The sequence below is a fragment of the Oncorhynchus kisutch genome, linkage group LG11, assembly GCF_002021735.2.
Source record: "Oncorhynchus kisutch isolate 150728-3 linkage group LG11, Okis_V2, whole genome shotgun sequence".
Lineage (NCBI taxonomy): Eukaryota > Metazoa > Chordata > Actinopteri > Salmoniformes > Salmonidae > Oncorhynchus > Oncorhynchus kisutch.
Window position 1 is genome coordinate 6,457,663 of NC_034184.2, and position 25,168 is coordinate 6,482,830.

Here is a 25,168-nt window from a genome sequence, read left to right on the forward strand (position 1 = left end):
TGTATACCAAATATTCTTTATTTTCCAAAGGTATCAAACTACAGACAAACGGGATCTTTGTCCTAACATGACACTGAATGCAAGCTGTTATTTCACCACAGCGCCACCCCCCACAGAGCCCTGAACAGAGATCCTTGAACCTCCACGTTTGCTGGAAGTCATAGCTTACTTGGAAATACACTGAGTCTACAAAACATTAGGAACACCTGCTCTTTCCATGACATAGACACAACTGTGGGAAGCACTGGAGTCAACATGGTGACAACTTGTTGAGTCCATGCCATGATGAATTGAGGCTGTTCTGAGGGCAAAAGGGGGTGCAACTCAATATTAATGTTTTGTCCACTCAGTATAGTACAAGAGTATAGTACACCATGTGATTTGCACTGTTACAAAGAGAAGCATTTGAAGAAATGCATCGTCGTAAAATGCATTCGTATTGATGATATACAGTACCAGTCAAAGGTTTGGACACAACTACTCAATCAATGGTTTTTCTTTATTTTTACTATTTTCTACATTGCAGAATAATAGTGAAGAGATCAAAACTATGAAATAGCACATATGGAATCATGTCGTAACCAGAAAAGTGTTAAACAAATCCAAAATATATTTAAACATTTAGATTCTTCAAAGTAGCCACCATTTGCCTTGATGACAACTTTGTACAACCGTGGCATTCTCTCAACCAGCTTCACCTGGAATGCTTTCCAAAAAGTATTGAAGGAGTTCCCACATATGCTGAGCACTTGTTGGCTGCTTTTCCTTCACTCTGCAGTCCAACTCATGGCACACCATCTCAATTTGGTTGAGGTCGGGTGATTGTGGAGGCCAGGTCATCTGATACAGCACTCCATCACTCTCCTTCTTGGTCAAATGGCCCATACACAGCCTGGAGGTGTGTTGGGTTATTGTCCTGTTAAAAAAAATGATAGTCCCACTAAACGCAAAACAGATGGGATGGTGTATCGCTTCAAAATGCTGTGGTAGCCATTCTGGTTAAGTGTGCCTTGAATTCTAAATAAATCACAGACAGTGTCACCAGAAAAGCACCCCGAACACCATCACACTTCCTCCTCCATGCTTCACGGTGGGAACCACACATGCGGAGATCATCTGCATCTCACAAAGACACGACGGATGGATCCAAAAACCTAACATTTCCACCTGTCTAATGTCCATTGCTTGTGTTTCTTGGCCCAAATAAGCCTCTTCTTATTATTGGTGTCCTTTAATAGGGGTTTCTTTGCAGCAATTCGATCTCCTCTGAACAGTTGAGATGTGTCTGTTGAACTCTTCTGTGAAGCATTTATTTTGGCTGCAATTTCTGAGGTGGGTAACTCTAATGAACATATTCTCTGCAGCAGAGGTAACTCTGGTTCTTCTTTTCCTGTGGTGGTCCTCGTGAGAGCCAGTTTCACCATAGCGCTTGATGGTTTTTGCGACTGCACTTGAAGAAACCTTCAAAGTTCTTGAAATGTTCCAGATTGACTGACCTTCATGTCTTAAAGTAATGATGGACTGTTGTTTATCTTTGCTTATTTGAGCTGTTCTTGCCATAATATGGACTTGGTCTTTTACCAAATAGGGCCATATTCTGTATACCACCCCTACCTTGTCACAACAACTGATTGGCTTAAACACATTAATTAACTTTTAACAAGGCACACCTGTATCACATCCTGCCGTGATTGGGAGTCCCATAGGTCGGCGCACAATTGGCCCAGCGTCGTCCAGGTTTGGCCGGGGTAGGCCGTCATTGTAAATAAGAATTTGTTCTTAACTGATTTGCCTAGTTAAATAAAAATAAATGTGTAATTTAAATGCATTCCAGATTACTACCTCATAAAGCTGGTTGGGAAAATGCCAAAAGTGTACAAAGCTGTCATCAAGGCAAAGGGTGGCTACTTTGAAGAATCTCAAATATAAAATATATTTTGATTTAACACTTTTTTGGTTACTGCATGATTCCATATGTGTCATTTCATTGTTTAGATGTCTTCACTACTATTCTACAATGTAGAAAATAGTCCAAATAAAGAAAAACGAGTAGGCGTGTCCACACTTTTGACTGGTACTGTAATCCCTGCAATACTGAGAAACTGGACATGGAAGAAGTTTGAAAATATATACCATGTATTTCAGAAGGAGGAGATAAAATCACTAGCTGTATATATTATTTATTCATGGTTATGATTAACATTGAACTGACCGTTGAAGCAACATGGTCGACTAAGAGTGATCCAGTAAAACATTAACTTCTCCATTGTCTGTCTTCCACTATAATTCCCTTTCAGAGGTCCATCACACATCTAAGGAGGTGAACCTGATCATACATGAAACTGTATTGTTTAGCCCAAGGCTTAGTTTGGCATTCTACTGGAAGAGCTATTACAAGGCTTGAGTTACAATGCTTGAAAAACAAATCTCTGAAAGAGGTGACAGTTATCACCATAGAGATCCTATTACATTACTACAGGGGCTATGTCATAAAACCTCAAAGGTACAGAATGGGGTCAAAATGGTAGCCATATTGGTCAGGGAGAAATACAAAACCTGTAATGGGGTGCGTGCTGGTGGCATGGAAGTCAGGCGCAGGAGAACGAACTTGGTATAAACGGAGTCGTTGAATAAATTTTATAAACCCCGAAAACCATCATATACAAAATAATAAAAGTGGGTTCAAAACCCGTCGCACACCAGAACTTGCACATAACATACAATCACCGACAAGGACAATGAGGGGAAACAGAGGGTTAAATACACAACATGTAATTGATGGGATTGGAACCAGGTGTGGAGGAAGACAAGACAAAACCAATGGAAAATGAAAAATCAGCGATGGCTTGAAGGTCGGTGACGTCGACCACGAACGCCGCCCGAACAAGGAGAGGGACTGACTTCGACAGAAGTCGTGACAAAACCAGTGTAATTAGAATGAATGGCAGTAGAGGCATAGGAGATGCATGTATCAGAAATAGAATTATAATCAACAAAAAATATTGTCATATAATTATAAATACAGTTTATACAGGTTTTATACCAACTGTCTGTATAAATATCCTCTAAAATATATGTAAACTGATTTTATTTTCTTGGAAAGTTGTGAGTGCTTTTATGATATAGTATCAGTAGTTGTTGCATTTACAACTTGTCTGTGGTTTGACTGCATTGTTTGAGTGGAATGTTGGCATATTGGCATTTAATTTGTACAATTAATGGAAAAATTCCTCTAAAACTGGCTGGCTAGCTAGCTAACAAACACACAGTGCAGATAAATTCTACACATTCATTGTTTCACACCATATCTTATCACAGCACTGTCAAACCATAGTTGACCAACTCCCTGACCAAAATGGCTGACCTTTGAACATTCTTAAGATGGTCCATGTCCATTTTAGTATTCTAATTCCTAATTCTATGGTTATCATTTTGAAATTCTAATAACCTCATCTCTATAGGTTAAATCAGAACACTATATTGACAGAGATAGACATCACACGCCACAGTGATAGGAAAATAGGTATTGACAACTTTTTTTCAACATAATAAAATATTATGGTATTGTTAAGCTTGCTTGGGACAATTAACATACTACCTAACTACCTGTACAGAGTAAGGTAGTTAAGAGTTAATGTTGACTCAGCTGCAGTCAGCCCTGTACAGAGTAAGGTAGTTAAGAGTTAACGTTGACTCAGCTGCAGTCAGCCCTGTACAGAGTAAGGTAGTTAAGAGTTAACGTTGACTCAGCTGCAGTCAGCCCTGTACAGAGTAAGGTAGTTAAGAGTTAACGTTGACTCAGCTGCAGTCAGCCCTGTACAGAGTAAGGTAGTTAAGAGTTAACGTTGACTCAGCTGCAGTCAGCCCTGTACAGAGTAAGGTAGTTAAGAGTTAACGTTGACTCAGCTGCAGTCAGCCCTGTACAGAGTAAGGTAGTTAAGAGTTAACGTTGACTCAGCTGCAGTCAGCCCTGTACAGAGTAAGGTAGTTAAGAGTTAACGTTGACTCAGCTGCAGTCAGCCCTGTACAGAGTAAGGTAGTTAAGAGTTAACGTTGACTCAGCTGCAGTCAGCCCTGTACAGAGTAAGGTAGTTAAGAGTTAACGTTGACTCAGCTGCAGTCAGCCCTGTACAGAGTAAGGTAGTTAAGAGTTAACGTTGACTCAGCTGCAGTCAGCCCTGTACAGAGTAAGGTAGTTAAGAGTTAACGTTGACTCAGCTGCAGTCAGCCCTGTACAGAGTAAGGTAGTTAAGAGTTAACGTTGACTCAGCTGCAGTCAGCCCTGTACAGAGTAAGGTAGTTAAGAGTTAACGTTGACTCAGCTGCAGTCAGCCCTGTACAGAGTAAGGTGTTTGTTTAAAACTCCTCAGGTGGTGCTATGGTGAAGTGAACCAAAGGTCAACAAGTCTAGTTAGAATTTCAGCACATAGCTAGAGACTGTGACCCTCATATGAGCTTAGACAGAACCCATGTCCTAATGTAAACAATAGTTCGAAATTCTGAAAAACTATTTTTGAAAACAAAAATTCTGTTTCTGAGTGGTTTGTACATTAGACAACAAGCCAAATGAGGCTCTCCAATATGGGCTGGAAGAACAAGCATTCAAATAATGAACGTTACACAGTACTCTCCTCGCATTATCTGATTACTGCACAGATTGTTTTTATTTTTACCATAGACACTGCTAAATCAAAGAGATTGTAAATCCCACATCGGAAAGTTGACTCAATCTCATATCCTAAATGAACCTGAGTTTACATACTGTACACTTACCATGGGAAAGGTCAGAGTAAACCAGGTTAATAAAACAATGATATAACAACATAAGCCCTCCTGGTTATCAAGAGGGCTTCATCTTCCACAGTCGTCCATGTAGAAGCTGTGTCCCCCCTAGGATCATGGATATAAGGCAGTGGAAAGTCAATGAGTATTCTTTGAGGGAAGTCAGCTCTGTCTCCAGTGCAGCTCACGTTGGTAAAGCAAAAATAGCATGGGGTCATTGAGGCCTAACATACACAGAACTCAGATACTCCAGACCAGACCTGCGTCCATATTCCAGTCACTGTTTTCCTTACTGCCCCTGAAGTCTGTTAACGTGCTGACATGGAAGCAAAATTGGAACCTATGCGTCCGTCCTGTCACACACACAGATAGAGGCTAAACCACGCAACAGTACTTCTTCCACCATGATTTAGAAAGCTTCTTCATCTTGTCTGGAGTCCGTTTTTTCAGTCGATGCTGCTTCTGCTGACTGTCAGAGTGCTGGATGCTGGCCACGATGGCTGCGTCAAACACCTCTTTGAGGTTCTTCTGGGTGAGTGAGGAGCACTCCATGTATGACACGGCCCTCATGTCCTCGGCACACTGCTGGGCCTCCTGGGGCTCCACTGGCCTCTCTTTGTACTTGGCCAGCTCAATCAGAACATTAACATCCTCCCGCAGGTCTGACTGGGTTCCCACCAGAACCACCGGCGCCTGCGGGCAGTGCCGGCGAATCTCCGGCACCCATTTCTCTGTTACGTTCTGGAAGGAGGAGGGGCTGACGACACTGAAGCACATCAGGAAGACGTCTGCGTTGGTGTAGCAGAGCGGACGCAGCTTGTCAAACTCATCCTGCAGGGAGGAATGGAGAGGAGAGGGGGGTTCATGACACGACATGATAACAAGCAGAACCGAGAACGGGCAAGCTCAACTCAATAGCCCTCCTTGTGAAAAGGTCTTTGAGTACACTTAGAAAAAAAGGTGCCATCTAGAACCTAAAAGGGTTATTTGGCTGTCCCCACAGGAGAATCCTTTGAAGAACCTTTTATGGTTCCAGGTAGAACCCTTTCCACAGAGGGTTCAACATGGAACCCAAAAGGGTTCTACCTAACACCAAAAAGGGTTCTACCTGGAACCAAAAAGGGTTCTCCTATGGGGGACAGCCGAAGAACCCTTTTTTCCAAGAGTGTATAGGGTTGACAAGGGCATCATCATAGCCAAGAGAAGGAAAATCCTGCCCTCATTTGGCTATGTCACCATGTGCATGTCTGTAACTAGTGGCGCCTCAGCCTCATGACAAAGTGTCTCTGGCAAGCAGGAACACATAATCTGTGTCCACAACCTGAAAACCCATGACACCTGTATCAGTTTCAGTTAGCGTGACATGCCGTAGTGGTTCTGATTAGGGACAGCTCTTTCAGCGTAGCCTACAGTTGATTTTAATTTCCTCTAATGTTGCTGACTGACATGCAATTTAGTAATGAAGGTACTGTTCATGCCGACCAGCATATAATACACTAGCATGAATGCTAAATAGAAAAACTACCAATAGCTAAATTGTAGAGAAAGAGCATTGTTAAATTGCTAGAACATGACTATATTATAGATTTAAATAATTACCCTGAACATAAAATATAAATGCAACAATTTCAAAGATTTTACTGACTTACAGTTCATATGAAGAAATTAGGCCCTAGTCTATGGATTTGACATGACTGGAAAGGGGTGCAGCCATGGGTGGGCCTTGGAGGGCATAGGCCAACCAACTAGAAAGCCAGGTCCAGCCAATAAGTTTTTTCCCCACAAAAGGACTTTATTAAAGACAGAAATACTCCTGAGCAACCCCTCCCCCCCAAATTATCCTGCAGGCGAAGAAGCCGGATATGGAGGTACTGGGCTGGTGTGGTTACACGTGGTCTGTGGTTGTGAGGCCGGACTGCCAAATTCTCTAAAATGATGGAGGCAGCTTATGGTAGAGAAATTAACATTCAAATATCTGGCAACAGCTCTGGTGGAAATTCCTGCAGTCATCATGCCAATTGCACACTCCCTCAAAACGTGAGACATCTGTGGCATTGTGTTGTGTAACAAAACTGCATATGGCCTTTTATTGTCCCTAGCACAAGGTGTACCTGTGTAATGATCATGCTGTTTAATCAGCGTCATGATATGCAACACCTGTCAGGTGGGTGGGTTATCTTGGCAAAGGAGAAATGGTCACTAACAGGGATGTAAACAAATTAGTGCACAAACTTTTTGTGCATATGGGAAATATCTGGGATTTTTTATTTCAGCTCATGAAAACAACACTTTATATTTTTGTTTAGTATACATAAGACCATGAACCATAGTCCACACTTTGTCTGCCCCTGGAGCGGTGACATCATTTATATCACCAGTTAAAGAGCCCCTGAATGGAGTGGTGACATAATTTATATCACCAGTTAAAGAGCCCCTGAATGGAGAGGTGACATCATTTATATCACCAGTTAAAGAGCCCCTGAGTGGAGTGGTGACATCATTTATATCACCAGTTAAAGAGCCCCTGAGTGGAGTGGTGACATCATTTATATCACCAGCAAGAGTCCCTGAGTGGAGTGGTGACATCATTTATATCACCAGCAAGAGTCCCTGAGTGGAGTGGTGACATCATTTATATCACCAGCAAGAGTCCCTGAGTGGAGTGGTGACATCATTTATATCACCAGCAAGAGTCCCTGAGTGGAGTGGTGACATCATTTATATCACCAGTTAAAGAGCCCCTGAGTGGAGTGGTGACATCATTTATATCACCAGTTAAAGAGCCCCTGAGTGGAGTGGTGACATCATTTATATCACCAGCAAGAGTCCCTGAGTGGAGTGGTGACATCATTTATATCACCAGTTAAAGAACCCCTGAGTGGAGTGGTGACATCCTTTATATCACCAGTTAAAGAGCCCCTGAGTGGAGTGGTGACATCATTTATATCACCAGCAAGAGTCCCTGAGTGGAGTGGTGACATCATTTATATCACCAGTTAAAGAGCCCCTGAATGGAGCAGTGACATAATTTACATTACCAGCTATAGAGCCCCTGAATGGAGCAGTGACATAATTTATATCACCAGCTAAATAGCCCCTGAATGGAGCAGTGACACAATTTATATCACCAGTTAAAGAGCCCCTGAATGGAGCAGTGACATAATTTATATCACCAGTTAAAGAGCCCCTGAATGGAGCAGTGACATAATTTATATCACCAGCTAAAGAGCCCCTGAATGGAGCAGTGACACAATTTACATTACCAGCTAAAGAGCCCCTGAATGGAGCAGTGACATAATTTATATCACCAGCTAAATAGCCCCTGAATGGAGCAGTGACACAATTTACATTACCAGCTAAAGAGCCCCTGAATGGAGCAGTGACATAATTTATATCACCAGCTAAAGAGCCCCTGAATGGAGCAGTGACATAATTTATATCACCAGCTAAAGAGCCCCTGAATGGAGCAGTGACATAATTTATATCACCAGTTAAAGAGCCCCTGAATGGAGCAGTGACATAATTTATATCACCAGCTAAATAGCCCCTGAATGGAGCAGTGACACAATTTATATCACCAGTTAAAGAGCCCCTGAATGGAGCAGTGACACAATTTATATCACCAGTTAAAGAGCCCCTGAATGGAGCAGTGACATAATTTATATCACCAGCTAAAGAGCCCCTGAATGGAGCAGTGACACAATTTACATTACCAGCTAAAGAGCCCCTGAATGGAGCAGTGACATAATTTATATCACCAGCTAAATAGCCCCTGAATGGAGCAGTGACACAATTTACATTACCAGCTAAAGAGCCCCTGAATGGAGCAGTGACATAATTTATATCACCAGCTAAAGAGCCCCTGAATGGAGCAGTGACATAATTTATATCACCAGCTAAAGAGCCCCTGAATGGAGCAGTGACATAATTTATATCACCAGCTAAATAGCCCCTGAATGGAGCAGTGACACAATTTACATTACCAGCTAAAGTGCCCCTGAATGGAGCAGTGACATAATTTATATCACCAGCTAAAGAGCCCCTGAATGGAGCAGTGACATAATTTACATCACCAGCTATAGAGCCCCTGAATGGAGCAGTGACATAATTTACATTACCAGTTAAAAAGCCCCTGAATGGAGAGGTGACATCATTTACATTACCAGTTAAAGAGCCCCTGAATGGAGAGGTGACATCATTTACATTACCAGTTAAAGAGCCCCTGAATGGAGAGGTGACATCATTTACATTACCAGTTAAAGAGCCCCTGAATGGAGAGGTGACATCATTTACATTACCAGTTAAAGAGCCCCTGAACGGAGCAGTGACATCATTTACATTACCAGTTAAAGAGCCCATGAATGGAGAGGTGACATCATTTACATTACCAGTTAAAGAGCCCCTGAACGGAGCGGTGACATCATTTACATTACCAGTTAAAGAGCCCCTGAATGGAGAGGTGACATCATTTACATTACCAGTTAAAGAGCCCCTGAATGGAGAGGTGACATCATTTACATTACCAGTTAAAGAGCCCCTGAACGGAGCGGTGACATCATTTACATTACCAGTTAAAGAGCCCCTGAATGGAGCGGTGACATCATTTACATTACCAGTTAAAGAGCCCAAGTGGAGCGATGACATCATTTATATCAGGTATAAGTGTGTGCTTATCTTCGCTAATATGTGTTTAGCCATTTTATCTGGCAAACTTATTACACAACGTTCATATTACGTTTGCATATCTCCAATACATCTAGCTCTATAGGAGGCAAATAATGGTGGCATTCCACTGAGATTATATTTTGTTGTTAATTGACAAAAGTGCATTCTATCACTCTCTCTCTCATCTGTTTCTCTGATACACCCAGCTTGTGTGTACCCATTGTTACATGAGATTTTAATAGTGCATTTCCCTCCTCAGATGGTAGCAGCAAAGGGTCTCCAGATCATTTCTGATTGGCTGGGAGATAATTAGCGGTATCAGGAACCCAATGAGGTCAACAACATCCCCAGGAAGAGTAGCTGCTGCTTCAGCAACAGATCCCAATAAAATACTAAAACATTGACAGTGAGGGAGCCTGTATTTGGTATTCAGACAGTCTTCTGCATGCTTAGTATGCTAAATACATGGACTCAGTTATGCCCAGAGGAGCAAGGTGACATTGAGCATTGAAAAGGTCATAACTATTATTTTGTTGAATTGGCTCAGCCATTATCTCATATTTGTAGCAGATCATGGGGTTGGGCAGGCAAGTGGTGCATGTGCTTTCACAATTATTTTGGGCTGTTTCATGAAAGCAAAATATTAATGCAAACAGAAATGTCATCTTGATTATATTTCAATGTAACCAAGGTTTAACTATGTTATAACAAAGTTATAACTATGATATTGCTTGCATTGTCTTGTAAAACATTATTTCAAAACAATTGAAAAGATCATTGGTGTCTAATGAAAAGCCCATCGCCTCAGAACCTCGCTGCTCTTTCTGCAAAGAGACAAAGCAGAACCCTATGAACCCGCAGAGCTCAGCCTCCAGCCAGGGACTCTCTCTGTGTCTAGACAAAACTGCTCTGGATCTCTCTTTGCCTGTGTTCCTGGGCTGTTTTCCACTGCGGACGCTCTGCTCCTCAGAAACAGACCCATCTCGCGTTTCCTTTCCAGGCTCAGATTCAATTCATTACACTTATAAAGTTTCCTCTCTGTAATCCCCCCAAGCCTGTTACCCCCTCACATGTGGGGAAGACAGTATTTATCTGAGTAAGCTCATTTCTGGTGCAGATTCATGACTGGACAAAAACACTACTGTAGAGCATCAATTTAGTCAGACAGATCCCTTATCTTCCCTACACTAGTAGACCATTTGAACCCATTCCGTAGTGTAGTTGTCTAGGGGGCTAGAAGACATTTGAGACATTTAGGAACAGCAAAAAGGTCAACTTGTTTATTTTTTATGAATCCTTTACACTTCCAGGATTGTAGCGATCATATGAAACTGTCCTATAGGTGTATTTGAATTACAAACCTGCCCAGCTGTGTCACAAAGCTGCAGTTTCACTGGCTTGCCATCAACTGCCACGACCGCTGAAAGAAAAAAATACAACAAATTATACATTTAAATCAGCCAATATAACAAAGAATAAATTGGTAACCACAACGCAATTAAATACTGTTAAGGCCAGAATAGTGTTGTTATGGACAAACTATTGAGTATAACAATTACCATAGTGTTCCTGTTGCCAATTTACGGCAGCAGACAGTTGACAGAAAAAAGAAAAAAAACTTTGATTGTTGTAAATCAGGCTGAGTTCAAATATAGAATTCATAGAAAACAATACCTGTTTTTCAGGTAACACCTATGCTGTTAAAAGTGCCAGATAAAAGCAATTAATTGCATAGCCCAATAGGACGACAACAGGTCCTAATAGTCTACCCGATTTAAAAAGGCAAATTTTTGTGAAGTTACCTGAAAAATTATCAAAGGCAGTTGGGACATATTTAGTTGGATATCCATTTGTGGTGTAGCTGACAATCAAGCTTGTCTTCCCAACTGCGCCGTCACCGACAAGCACACACTTCACTTTGCGCTCTCCGCCACCGGGCCGACACTTGGAGCCCGAAAACGACTCTCTGCTCCGAACCCTCCGAGGAGGAACCGGTGGGACCGCCGCCGACACCGCTACAGGTTTATAATCTCCATCGCCCTGGGGTGGCATCGCCTTGTGGAACTGTCCAGCAACCAGTTAATCCTAGTTACGCCAAACCATTAGTTTCCTAAATTTGACATCAACGGGACTTTCACAAGAACTGTCCCTTATCTTCTGTAGTGTTCCATGGCTGGAAAAAATGTTGCCTTTCTACAAAGACGATGTAGACACCTTGATGTCAATCCCCCATTGTACAGAAATAAATTCCTCAAGCAATAAATCCAATAGGGGAAAATGTTTCCACCCCGTATGATTAGAAATGTATTTCCTGAATATTTTCGAAAGTTGTAGTTTGCACTCCACTCACCTACTCAGCCCTATGACTCTAAAAAAAGCTCAGCCTTCTATTCGTGAGCAACATGACATCATCAAACACCACTGAGTCAGAAAAAACATTGCACCATTGACCAATAGCAACAAGCAAGCCCCCCGTAGATTGCAAAAATATCCTACTCTGGGGGTAGAATTTGATCATTTATGTGCAAAAATGTTTTTTTTTATGAACTAATTTGTAAGGCTTCGTCTGTTCAATGCTTTCCAATGCTCTACTATTGATGGTTAAATTGTTACATAAATTGGACACAATTCTTACAATTGTATTCCTCAGCCTGTTTGATCTCAACAACAATACTTCTCTCGGATGAAATGGCTGAGCGATGGTAGAGTAGCTCAAGTCTTCCATCTTGTGGACTGTGACATGAAAGACGCTATATTGAAAATCTCTAAGAACAAATTCGTATTTACAATGACGGCCTATACCGGGCAAACCTCCCCTAACCCGGACGACGCTGGGACAATTGTGCGCCACCCTATGGGACTCTCGATCCCTGGTATCTTTCAAAAATAGAGTGGTGTCATCTGCAAGCTCACATGATAATATCTGTCAACAATAGAGATCCATTTTATATCGCTGGATTTTAAAAAAACATGTAAGAAGTTGGGTTGCAAGCAGGAAGAGGTCAATCGAAATTGGGCATCCTTGCCTAATTTCTCTTTTCAAATCAAATATAGGAGAAGTGCCATGCTTTAATTTAATATAACTGGTCCCATTCATATAAATAATTTTAATAGTGCTACAAAATAATTCCCCAAAACGAAATTTCTCAAGGGAGAGAAATAGAAACTCAAGTTCCACCGTATGAAGGCTTTATAAAAGTGTAAGAATACAATGAAGCTATCATGGAAGTTTAGATCAGAATAGTTAATAAGGTCTAACACCAGTCGGATATTATTAGATATATGTCTATTCCTCATGAAGCCAGATTGGGTCTCTTCTATAATTGAGCCCAACACTGCCTTCATTCTTTTTGCAAATATAGAGGCTAACATTCTGTAGTCGTTATTGAGCAGACAGATTGGACGCCAATTATCGAGAAGCAAATATTTCTTGGGTTTAGGTATTAATGTAATCAGACCTTGGTCAAACTGGGAGAGCATTATTTGCAATGCTTTTAGAAAAGACCTCCAACAGAAATGGGGCTAACTGTTGATAAAACGTTTGTAAAACTCAGCAGATATACCATCAGTCCCAGGAGACTGATTTTTAAGGTGTTCATTTATTCGATTGATCTCTTCAACTATAATAAGGCCATAACACTGTTCCCTCTCTAGTGTTTTAATTGCAAATAGGCGATATGGCAGGAGCGCGAATTACACGGAACGTTTGCCTCCTAAAAGTACTGTTCCACTCCGGACATATTTAAAAGCTACAACAGTGACGCACGTTGGAATTTGTTGTGACAGACAGCTAGCCAGCGATTGAAAGAGTACGATAAAATTAACGTTACTTGGTAAATTAGTCAAATTAACACTATGGCAGAAACAGGGGTTTCTCTTGGCTTTTTGGAAGAGGCCGAAAACTGGCAACTACAGAGTCATCAGTTCCCCAGCAAAGTTGGAGGCAAACCTGCATGGTTGAGTCAGTTGGACATCCCAGGTCTTCCTGAGTTAGAATGTGGGAAATGCCATCTTCCTACCGCATTTCTCATGCAAGTTTACGCTCCAATAACTGGACAGGATAGAAGTTTTCACCGAACTCTTTTTGTATTTTGCTGCAAGACACCAGACTGCTATTCACGAAACGACAGCCGTTGTCTGAAAGGTAAATGGCCGTTAGCAAAGTAGCTATTGCATTTCCATCAACATCACACCCATAGTCACATGGTCAGGGAAGGAGAGGGGCACACTAAAAGGCTGGGATTATCCACCGCTCCCACCAGTGTAACGTTAGCTACAGCGGTGCAACAGTTGAGGTGGGGTTTGAATTTACAAACCTTTTAGAGGGCAAGCACATTACCACAGATGGAGCAATGAGCCAGATATTTCACCGATTGGATAAGTGTGAAGCATCCGGTTGGCGTTTCCACTCACTACCAAATATGGTGAGAGGAAGCCCAGTGGTCGGCAGTGGAAGATGGAGCCAGGTGGATTTTGGCCGACATGCCAATTTACTCAACGATGAAACGTTTGACGTCAATAGTTTTCTGTTCTCAAAACTATAATCAAACAGTGGACTAAGTTTAGTAGATTTGACCTTTTTCCAAAGTAATAGTGGTTTAGAAGTAGTGCAAGTTGAGTTATTTCACACGTGCACTTCAGAGTAGGCGTTCCCTAACAGAAAAATGCAAATACATGCTACAACGCACCAATAGGATCTCGCTAGCTCCTGCTTGGCTCTGCCCCCTCTGACTCATTTGCTCCCTTTTAAAATTCCAGGCTTTGGCCATAGGCGAGTTAAACAAATCTTTGACACTACCAAAGGTCCAGATCCATCCCTTGGCAAGAGGAAGCTGTTTGGTAGTTGCAAAAAGCTGCTGGGATCCATAGTGAGCTCTCCTTATACAGCTGAGCCTTGAGTGTAGTTATGATGTGCAACATTAGTGATTATATTAATCAGAGGCAGGAATATGCCCGATCCACATCAACAGGACTGCAGTAGTCAGCAATTTTAAGTTCCTTGGCGTCCACATCACCAAGGACTTGACATGGACCAACACCACCACCCGTGTCAATATTTCCGAAGGCGGCTGATGAAATTTGGCATGCCACCCCGGGTCTTCTCCAAATACTGCTGCAACATCGAGTGTCCTGACCGGTTACATCACAGCCTGGGACAGGGAATTGCTCTGTCCATGACCTTCCAGCAGGTGGTGAAGACAGCCCAGCACATCACTGGGGCCGTGTTCCCACCCATCAAGGACATCTACTTGAAACAGTGCCCGAGGAAGTCCCACAGCATCATCAAGTACCCCACACACCTCAGCCACGAGCTGTTCATTCCCTTACCATTGGGCATACAGTATTGGAGCATGAGGTCTGATACTAACAGGCTCAGCGACAGTTTATATCTACAAGCCATGAGAGCAGAGTCTGCTGAACACTTGAACTGGACTGACCACCTGCTCTGACTCTGCACACACACCACAATGGCTGCTAGCAAACGCTTATTTACTATTGCTAATACTGCACAATTTAAACACTTCTCCCCCAATACACATATATATTGGACTATAAAATTGTCCCTTCCTGTATTATACCTATGCTAAAATGTTTATTCTATTGAGACATTTATGTTCATGTTATTTTATTTGTTGCATTGTCCAGAAGGAACCTGCAAGTAAGCGTTTCGTTAGATGGCGTATACCATGTTTATCTTGTACATAAGACTAATAAAACTTGAAACTAATGATGTTCCTCTGCTTTTATTCTGCTCAAGCTGACATTGAGATTATTCTTTTCCAGTATTTCGTAACCAGTTGCCAAGGAGAAATGACTTTTATCCCTACAATCCTCCATCTGATGAAGACCCCAATTGGACTGAGCGTGACCCCTGCGTCCACAGTTCAGGGGTTAAACTATGCAAGCTCTGTGGCTGTCCTGGTCAAAAAGTTTGCTCTAAATGCCATGCAGTGTCCTACTGCAGCAAAGAACACCAGACCATAGACTGGAAACACTGTCACAAGAAAGAGTGTTGCAAACAAGGTAATTATACTGCTACCATAAACTGTCACACTATTTGTAATAATTATGAAATTATGTTTTCTGCCCGCCTGAAAGATAAAAATTCAACTTTCAATACATGTTTAGTGCCGTCAAGTGCAGTGCCTTCCCCATTCCTGTTCCCCGAGTTGGAACTGGTCACAGAGCCTGAGGAACATCAGAAAGAAGAGTCTAGTCAAACTGTGGGGGATGCACAGAATAATGTGGAATGCTCCTCCTTAGTTGATGGTAAGAAGTTAGACTGCATTGCATTTACATGCCTAGTCTTTTCAGATCCATTAAGACACCAAAAGGAGGATGAGAGAAAATGTTGATGTTGGACCCAACCTAAATAAGAGTCTATACATGATTACAATTTCTGTTGTTTAAAACCATACTTTCTATTCCACAGATTTGGCTGAGACAGAACTTGAAAACATGGCCATGCATGAAACCGAAGATGGCAAAGTGTTCCAGAAGTTTAAACGGAGGATTGCATCAGAGCCACATCAGGTAACATAACTCTTCAAGCAGAATCCTCAGACATGAAGAGCATCAGAATTACTCAAATATATATTTGGCCATTGTGTAGATAACTCTGAAATTAATATTTTTTTAAATTTTTACTTGAAACATATCGCTTGTGGACAGACGCACATAATTTAGGATGGTATCATAGCTTCTGTCAAGACAGATGCAAAGGGGAGGTGACATTCGGCGAATGCTCTGGCTGAGTTTCCATTTTGCCGGGTGGAGACTTATTAGTATATTTTCATACATCTCCCTCAGAACTTAATCGAGCATCTGATTAAATTATTTTAGTTCTGGGTTTCCTAAATTACTGAAGACCATAATATTGTGTTACTGTAGGTTTTGCGATATTTCAGAGATGGCTCTCCTCTTTGGGTTTCGTCTGAACATGTTCCTGTGGAGAAGGGCATCCCGCATTGTTCATGTGGTTCCAGGCGTATCTTTGAATTTCAGGTATTTGCAACAGAAACCGTTTCTATTAAAAAAATTCAGGTAGGTCCCTAAATTTCTTTGTTTAGATCCTAGAGTAAATGTTTTGCAGTGGTCTGTGACTAATGAATACACACCTTAAGCCTAATCCTGGACTAAACCACACTTTCAGTGGAGATCTTTGATCCAGGACAGAACTTAATCTGGGTCCGGAAAACCAGACCTTAATGTTTCAACGTCTAAGGCTTGCTGTTTATAAATGACAATGTGCTGATAGTGTTTTGCATCGCAACAGGTCATGCCCCAGCTACTGAATGATCTGAAAGTGGACAGCACTGATGCCAGTATAGACTGGGGAACCTTGGCTGTCTACACATGTGCTGACAGCTGTGACCAAGGCAACAAGTACTCTTCTGAATTCATCTGGAAACAAGATTTTACAGAACAGAAATAATTGTATTAAAATCCAAATGTACCTAGTTAAGAAAATATTTAGTGGGGTTTTTGCATAGTTATACTGTCCCTTTATCTCAGTGGCTATTTCCTCTCCTAGAGAAACTACACATAAACAGCCACAATCTGTTCCAAATCGCTCATACATTTTGTTTTGAGGAATCTTACTTCAGGTTGTTACATTCTTACTTTATCACCATAAGCAAAAAACATGTAATTTGTTTTGCCATAGGACTAAGTTTGCATAGCTTCAACTGGTTTAAAAACATTTCTGTAATACAATGTCATTTTTTGAGCATTAAAGCTCAAATTAAAACACATGTTAATGTCATGTGACATTGAGTCCATTCATTACTGGTCATACTATCTCAAATCCATGTACAGTCATTCCCTGGATTTATGTAAATCTTGCCATACCCTGAAGACAAAGCTTTTTAAACTAAAGGAGAGAGATCAGAATTAGTAAGGAAACATTTAACTGTGCACAAGGTAGCAAAATAACATTTAAAACGAACAAATTACTGACAGGGCTTTCATGGTAGACCAAAAATACAGTGTAAAATGAAACAAAATCCATGGTGAATTAGGCTAGTTAGTCCATTATAGCATTAAAACATGAGGGTTCTTCAATCATGAACAAAAATAAGACATGAGGTACATACAGATATGACTAATAACATTCCTAAGATGCAGACTAAGGCTGCATTATTAATGTTCAATTTTCTTGCCTTCAGTACCAGTCGTCCAAACAATTTTAAAATAATGACAAATTGGGTAGTTAAGCCTTGCTGCGATACAATCCCAAGTGAGATTCTTCATACAACAATGAAAAAGACTAAAAACCATTTAAATTATGAATCTTAAAATGTCTGTAGGGAATGTGTGGACAAAGATGCACTGAGAAACTGTAGGTTAACAATAAAACCTACTTTAGAAAAATTAAAGAGCCAGCCAAGACTGCCTTATTTAATAAGCAAGAGTCACTTAACAAAAAAATAAAAAAACTGCTAAAATACAGCATTTCTCCAAGTATCACCTTTATCTACTCCCCCAGATTCAGATCTACTCATACATACCATGCATGTCCAGTATGAAGGAAGTTAAAAGGTATTTTCACGAGCCAATGCTAACTAGCATTAGTGCAGCGACTGGAAATCTACGGGTATCTGCTAGCATGCTAAAGCTAGTTAGCATTAACTCAAGAAACTACATTTAACTTCCTTCATACTGGAAACAGACATAAAAATGGTATCCACGAGGTCATCTGACTAAGTAGATAAAAGGCCTCATTGCCAAAATCTCAGAATTATCCCTTTAAGGTGAATAGGAGTGGTCCCTGCTTTGTTGATTAAACTGTGCAGGTCCAATCAGAGTCCCAAAGGAACGGGTCACAACAAAGGACAAGTGTCCCCGTGACTATTAAAACAAATTTTAAAAATAATGTCAGACAAATATTTACGTCGTCTTCCTGAATCCTTTCAAGATCGGGTAGATGTTTTCAAATGCTTCATAAATTTCTCCTCTCACCTTCGCACCTTGAAATAAGCAGCAACAATAGTAAAATACAAAAGTTACATTTGACAAAAATTAACTAATTCCCTTTTTCTACCGTTGCTTGCCAAAGTATTCACCCCCCTTGGCATTTTTCCTATTTTGTCTTACAACCTGGAATTAAAATTTATTTTGGGGGGTTTGTATCATTTGATTTACACAACATGCCTACCACTTTGAAGATGCTAAATATTTTTTAAATATGAAACCAAGAAAAAACCACTGGGATTTTTGCCCATTCTTCAAGGCAAAACTGCTCCAGCTCCTTCAAGTTGGATGGGTTCTCAATTGGATTGAGGTCTGGGCTTTGACTAGGCCATTCCAAGACATTTAAATGTTTCCTCTTAAACCACTCGAGTGTCGCTTTAACAGTATGCTTAGGGTCATTGTCCTGCTGGAAGGTGAACCTCGATCCCAGTCTCAAATCTCTGGAAGACTGAAATAGGTTTCCCTCAAGAAGGTACCTGTATTTAGCGCCATCCTTCAATTCTGACCAGTTTCCCAGTCCCCACCAAACATGTTTGCTAATATTTTTCTTTAAGCAATGGATTTTTTTCTGGACACTCTTCCGTAAAGCCCAGCTCTGTGGAGTGTATGGCTTAAAGTGGTCCAATGGACAGATGCTCCAATCTCCACTGTGGAGTTTTGCAGCTCCTGCAGGGTATCTTTGTTGCCTCTGATTAATGCCCTCCTTGCCCGGCCTGTGAGTTTGGTGGGCAGCGCTCTATTGGCAGGTTTGTGGTGCCATATTCTTTCAATTTTTTAATAATGGATCTAAATGGTGCTCCGTGGGATGTTCAAAGTTTAGGATATTTTTTATAACCCAAACCTAATCTGAACTTCTCCACAACTTTGTCCCTAACCGGTTTGGAGAGCTCCTTGGTCTTCATAGTGCCGCTTGCTTGGTAGTGGGGCCTTTCAGAACAGAGATCATGTGACACTTAAATAAAGTCCACTTGTGTGCAATCTAACTTATTATGTGACTTCTGAAGGTAATTGGTTACACAATTTCTTATTTAGGGGCACCACTTTTCCATATATCTTTTTTTTAAACAAGTTAGTTTCTTAATTTCACTTCACCAATTGACTTTGTGTTTGTCCATTACATGAAATCCAAATCTATTTAAATTACAGGTTGTAATGCAACAAAATAAAGAAAAACACCAAGGGGGTGGATACTTTTGCAAGGCACTGTATGTCATTAGGAAAAGGAGAAAAACTCACCTGTTAATACAACTTTGCCTGAAACGAATATCAACAGGACAATTCTGGGTTTGATCATTCTATAGATTAGCCCAGGGAACAACTCCGGTTCATAACTGAAAAACAAGAAAACGATTAGGCCTACTTATGATCTTTGCTCTCAGTACTAAATCACTTTAGGAATACCAATGATTATAAATAATGAACAAAATGACAGAATTCCAAATATGACAATGCATCTCCTCAGCTATTACAGACTTTAATATTGCAGTAGTGAATTTTACAAACCTGCTGAACTGCTGGTGAGTTAGTACAAGTCCCTCTAACCGAATGGGGAATTTGACATCACAGCTGCCCACCATGTTCTGTATCTTGAAATCAAGGAATTTGGCTGGGAAGCCCAACTTCTGCACGACTCTGGCATATTTCCTGGCCGCCAGGCGGGACTGCTCTTCACTAGGAGGGGGAAGAGGGAGCATGAGGCCTTTACATAGATGTTCTCATATGTTTTGTGTTTTTTCTTTGTTGAAAGAAGATACTAACCTTTTGGCTCCTGTGCACACCATTTTCCCAGAGCTGAAGATAAGTGCAGTTGTTCTTGGCTCTCGTATTCTCATGATAACAGCAGCAAATCGCTGTAAGACAAAGTTGCGAATTTGTTCAATAGAACAACAGTGTCTTGGTGGGACATTCTCGGACCAGAAGCAACATGCCTTTCAGGCCCATTCTAGTTGGCATTTTAGCTTGGTCCCATTTCACCTTTCCCTGGGCCCTGACAATGATTTGGAAAAGGTATGTACAGCACGAGTTATTATATATGATGAGCTGTGTATTCGACATGGGGTTTGAATACTTTCCGAATTCCCTTTTCCACATGTTTAGAATAAGGCTATAATGTAACATAAGGCTGTAACGTAAAATGTATTAAATTGTCTCTTCAATCTACACACAATACCCCATATTGACAAAGCAAAAACGGCTTTTTACAAATATTTAAAACTGAAATATCTCATTTACACAAGTATTCAGACCCTTTTCTCAGTATTTTGTTGAAGCACTTTTGGCAGCGTTTACAGCCTCGAGTCTTCTAGGGTATGACGCTACAAGCTTGGGGCACCTGTATTTGGAGAGTTTCTCTCATTCTTCTCTGTAGATCCTCTCAAGCTCTGTCAGGTTGGAAGGGGAGAGTCGCTGCACAGCTATTTTCAGGTCTTTCCAGAGATATTTGATCTGGTTCAGGTCCGGGCTCTGGCTGGGCCACTCAAGGACTTGTCCCGAAGCCACTCCTATATTATCTTGGCTGCGTGCTTAGGGTCATTGTCCTGCTGGAAGGTGAACCTTCAATCCAGTCTGAGGTCTTCATCAAGGACCTCTGTACTTTGCTCCTTTCATCTTTCCTTTGATCCTGATGAGTCTCCCAGTCCCTGAAAATGATCCCCACAGCATGATGCTGCCACCACCATGCTTTACCGTAGAGATGCTATTGGCCAGGTGATGAGCGGTGTCTGGTTTCCTCCAGACTTGACACTTGGCATTCAGGCCAAAGTTTAATCATGGTTTCATCAGACCAGAGAATCTTGTCAGAGTCCTTTAGGTGCCTTTTGACAAACTCCAAGTGGGCTATCATGTGCCTTTTACTGAGGAGTGGCTTCTCTTCATCTGGTCACTCTACCATAAAGGCCTGCTTAGTGGAGTGCTGCTGATATGGTTGTCATTCTGGAAGGTTTTCCCCATCTCCACAGAGGAACTCTGGAGTTGTCATAGTGACCATTGAGTTCTTTGTCACCTCCCTGACCAAGGTCCTTCTCCCCTGATTGCTCAGTTTAGCCAGGCAGCCAGCCCCAGGAAGAGTCTTGGTGGTTCCAAACTTCTTCAATTTAAGAATGGAGGACACTGCATTCTTGGGGACCTTCAATGCTGCATTAGAAACATCAAGGATGATCAATAATAACAGGATGCACCTAAGCTCAAGTTTGAGTCTCATAAATACTTGTGTAAATAAGGTATCTTTTTTTATTTGTAATAAATTTGCTTGAAATAAAACTTGATAAAAGATTGTGTAGATGAGGAAAAAAATCTAATATAACCCATTTTAGAATAAGGCTGTAACAAAATGTGTATAAAGTGAAGGGGTCTGAATACTTTATGAATGCACTAACTACATTTTAATAATTTAGCAGACAAACTTATCCTGAGTGACTTACAGGAGCAATTAGGGTTAAGTGCCTTGCTGAAGGGCACAGACAGATTTGTAATCTAGTCAGCTCTGGGATTTGAACCAGCAACCTTTCGGTTACTGGCCCAACACTCTTAACCACTAGGCTACCTGACTACTGATGTGCATACCCATTACTTATATATTGTCCATACTCACACTGCATATTTATATTACGGACTGACATTGCTTCTTCAGATATTTCTTGATTCTTTTTTGTCAAGGCCGGGGGGGATTATTTGTGTATTAGCATTGTACTTTTGGACACACCCTGCTGGAGCTAGAATCAAGCATTTCGCTGCACCTGCTTTAACTTTACACTCGTACCCATATGCGGGTTGAAAACAGGAGATTTGCGCACTGATAAACAGCTAAATTGGAATGCAGTGGCGGTAGAGTAAAATGCCATACATGACATCAGAGCTCTGGCTTTGCGCTTCACAGCACTGTATGGGTTCAGAGCTTGAGCACTTCGCACGACAAGATGTTGCCTCCATCCCTCCCGCAACTTTTGCACAAAAAAAAAAATTGGTCTGTGGTAAATGCTGTAAATTAAGAGGACTCAATGCATTTTCAAATGTGAGATGTTGAGAACTATAATAAATGCCTCTGATGTCTTAAATCAATATTTGCATATCTTGCATTACTCATCTCATATGTATATACTGTATTCTATGCTATCTATTGCATCTTAGCTTATGCCGCTCTCACATTGCTCACCCATATATTTATACATTGTTATTCCTTTCACTTAGACATGTGTGTATTAGATTTGTTGTGGAATTGTTAGATATTACTGCACTGTTGAAACTAGAAGCACAAGCATTTCGCTACACTTGCAATAACATCTGCTAACCATGTGTATTGTGACCAATATCATTTGAAACAAGCAAGCCAAACACCTGTGAGTCCAAATGTGCACTTCACATTTCCAGATCAAAAAACTCAGTGTCAAGGTTTATGATCACCATGTTTAATGTACAGGATTACATGGCGACATAACATTCTGTTCAGAACAACCCAGGGTAAGTCTGTTGAAGAAAATTCACCACGGCACACACACCTGAATGCACTCATGATCCCTATGCGCACCAAAATGATCCGTTTCCCTGAATTGCATTGTGAAAGCCTAACACTGTTGTCCTAAATTATAACTTAGGTAGTCATATTGACAAGAGAACAGGTTTTCAAATGATGCCCATCTGACCCAGATTGCAATTTATAATGGACCACTTTTGGATTGCATAAACAGTAATTGTGTGATGGCGGGAATGTGTTCCAAACAAAACAACCACAAGTGTGCTGCTCTAGTTCCTCAACGGCACAGCCAGGAGAGCTAAAAAAAACATTTTAAAAAAGCACCTTATAGTTGAAGACTCTCTTTGAGTCATAAAAGTGCATTGAAATTACTTAGGAATTGTGCACATTGGAGAGGTGTGTGGCCACTTGGAGACACCAGTTAGTCCTCTCAAAAAAACACTTGTCATTTTTTATGTTACTGAATGTATTCAGAGTATTTTCAGATTTAGTTATAGTACAGCAAATGTAAAATAGACATCAAATCAACAGTGTAATGTTTAGATTCAGTCATGAATCAGATGAACTGTTGCCAAATTTCCAATAACCTCTAAACTGTTCCCTTTCCATTGCTACCATGGTCAATTCACACGACGGTAAATGGTTAGCATCTGCTAATCTGTCTATGCAACAAATGAATAATAACAATATGCTTACCTTTGGATTGTACTCAGCATTTCTAGCTCGGAGTGCTATTGTTTTTAAGTCAAGTTTACAGCCCAAGTTCACAGTGGATACGATATTCCTAGAGAGAAGGAAATAAACCATGCAATCAGGATGGGAGATTCTCCTTGTTGATATGGTCACATCACTATAAAAATCATATTCAAACCATCACTATTCACCTTAATCTTTTAGCTTCTTGTGTTTCAGGTTTATAGCAGTACCTACATAGTGGTTGAGACTAACACATTATTCACTTACTGTAGTTGTGGGACAATCCCAGAGCTCTCAGAGGCAGGTGTGGCAGGTGTGATTGGTGTCATGGGGGTTAGCGGTGTAGTGGTGTAGAGAGGGGTGTTTCCTGGCAGTGTGGTGGTGGTGACCGTTTGAGAGTGATAAAGCTGTGGCGTCTGTCCCGAGCCCCCTGACACCCCACCCTGCTGAGTCGAAGCCTGCTGCTGCTGTTGTTGCCGATGCTGCTCCTCCAGGAGAGACAGGCTGTTGGTGTTCGTCACAGGTTGGGGAGTCAGACCACTGCCATAGGGCATCATGGGGCTGAAGATGGGCATTCCAGGTGTCATTGCCCCCTGTAAAAGACATGAGAACAAGCCCTCCATTAGGCTAGTTGAATCTAGAACATGTGAGCAAAGCTGTGTTGTCAACAAAAACATCTCACTGACATGTATTATTAGTCAAATTAGTTACCTGAGGGGAGGCAAGACCCTGGAAAGGAGGCAAACTGTTGTTCTGCTCCATGTCCTCAAATTATGAAGGTGGACAGTTTGTTGACCGTCTCAAAGGAAATAAATTCAGAGACCTAGGACTAGGAGCAATTCTGTATTTGAAAATGCCGACAAAAGTCATGTGTTGGAACAGAGCGTAGCAGGGAACCCCTTAGCTAGATAATTTTGACCTGAAAGAATATTAGAAGAAAAAAAAAACATACATAAAGTTAGCTAAGCATCGAGCCCGGTGAAATTGCTACCAAGTAACCCTGCTGTCAAGAAACTTGATCATGACTCAACTAGACCACATTATGCAGCAGTAGCTAGCGAAAAACTATCGACCGCTAACGTTAGCAAGCTAGCCTTAGCCTTTGCAAACCTTCAGCTAGCTACAGACAGCAATAGTGGCGCACGAAATCCCTCTTTATATAGCTAGCACTAATTATTACACATTGGAATAATTAAATCCAATGTTCACAGAACGCGTACAAATTGTTTGGCGCAAAAATCGAAACTGAATTGATGATTGGCAGAGCTGGCCACTCTAACGTTAGCGTAGTATTTACGCTAGCTAGCTACTTCCATGTCAACACTCATGTGGTCATAAGTGTTTTGCACACTAAGTGGTGAAGTTGAGATGGGACAACATTTTCAAATACTCACCACGTCCCTAAAACGGCACTTAAAATGCCACATTAAAATACCTAGCCGCTGCTTTCACTGGTTCATGCGCTCACTCACTCAAAAGTTATATCCGGTATGGTACTTAAACACTTCCGGTGTCAAAGTTCACATAACATTTTGGGTTATTTTATCTGGCAGGAGCAAAGGCAAAGGTTATCCAAAATTCAAA

At 41.2% G+C, this 25,168-nt stretch overlaps 3 protein-coding genes across 4 annotated transcripts; 1 reads left to right on the forward strand and 2 right to left on the reverse strand.

Annotated features, from left to right (window-relative positions):
* On the reverse strand, window positions 1–13,651 carry LOC109900086 (rho-related GTP-binding protein RhoU-like). The gene is made up of 3 exons (XM_020495808.2): window positions 11,250–13,651; window positions 10,809–10,867; window positions 1–5,613 (listed from the first exon to the last, which is right to left on the reverse strand). The coding sequence occupies exons 1-3, from the start codon at window positions 11,497–11,499 to the stop codon at window positions 5,158–5,160; spliced, it is 765 nt and encodes a 254-aa protein (XP_020351397.1). The 5' UTR covers window positions 11,500–13,651; the 3' UTR covers window positions 1–5,157.
* On the forward strand, window positions 13,199–17,217 carry pdcd2 (programmed cell death 2). The gene is made up of 6 exons (XM_020495806.2): window positions 13,199–13,591; window positions 15,232–15,471; window positions 15,577–15,717; window positions 15,881–15,981; window positions 16,339–16,452; window positions 16,724–17,217. Exons 1-6 carry the CDS (start codon window positions 13,303–13,305, stop codon window positions 16,880–16,882), a joined length of 1,044 nt encoding a protein of 347 aa, XP_020351395.1. The 5' UTR covers window positions 13,199–13,302; the 3' UTR covers window positions 16,883–17,217.
* Window positions 16,902–25,106, reverse strand: tbp (TATA box binding protein). Of its 2 annotated transcripts, none has more exons than XM_020495807.2 (8): window positions 24,979–25,106; window positions 24,296–24,503; window positions 23,852–24,177; window positions 23,585–23,672; window positions 20,179–20,270; window positions 19,924–20,091; window positions 19,657–19,751; window positions 16,902–18,416 (listed from the first exon to the last, which is right to left on the reverse strand). In XM_020495807.2, the coding sequence occupies exons 2-8, from the start codon at window positions 24,344–24,346 to the stop codon at window positions 18,337–18,339; spliced, it is 900 nt and encodes a 299-aa protein (XP_020351396.1). In that variant the 5' UTR covers window positions 24,347–24,503; window positions 24,979–25,106; the 3' UTR covers window positions 16,902–18,336. The 2 variants fall into 2 exon arrangements, with proteins under 2 accessions (XP_020351396.1, XP_031691074.1); XM_031835214.1 differs by having other exon boundaries at window positions 17,050–18,416; window positions 24,296–24,413; window positions 24,979–25,071.
* Between the last annotated feature and the right edge of the window lie 62 nt (window positions 25,107–25,168).

Bases quoted from the DNA above. Each gene is read 5' to 3' on its own strand.
- LOC109900086 (XM_020495808.2), bottom strand. From the start codon at position 11,499: ATGCCACCCCAGGGCGATGGAGATTATAAACCTGTAGCGGTGTCGGCG. The intron at 10,868-11,249 runs GTAACTTCACAA...TTTTTCTTTCAG, and splicing joins TGCCTTTGATAATTTTTCAG to CGGTCGTGGCAGTTGATGGC. The intron at 5,614-10,808 runs GTTTGTAATTCA...TCCTCCCTGCAG, and splicing joins TTTGTGACACAGCTGGGCAG to GATGAGTTTGACAAGCTGCG.
- pdcd2 (XM_020495806.2), top strand. From the start codon at position 13,303: ATGGCAGAAACAGGGGTTTCTCTTGGCTTTTTGGAAGAGGCCGAAAAC. The intron at 15,982-16,338 runs GTAACATAACTC...GTGTTACTGTAG, and splicing joins TTGCATCAGAGCCACATCAG to GTTTTGCGATATTTCAGAGA. The intron at 16,453-16,723 runs GTATTTGCAACA...GCATCGCAACAG, and splicing joins GGCGTATCTTTGAATTTCAG to GTCATGCCCCAGCTACTGAA.
- tbp (XM_020495807.2), bottom strand. From the start codon at position 24,346: ATGGAGCAGAACAACAGTTTGCCTCCTTTCCAGGGTCTTGCCTCCCCT. The intron at 24,178-24,295 runs GTAACTAATTTG...TGTCTTTTACAG, and splicing joins AGGGTCTTGCCTCCCCTCAG to GGGGCAATGACACCTGGAAT. The intron at 19,752-19,923 runs GTTTGTAAAATT...CTTGTTTTTCAG, and splicing joins ACTCACCAGCAGTTCAGCAG to TTATGAACCGGAGTTGTTCC.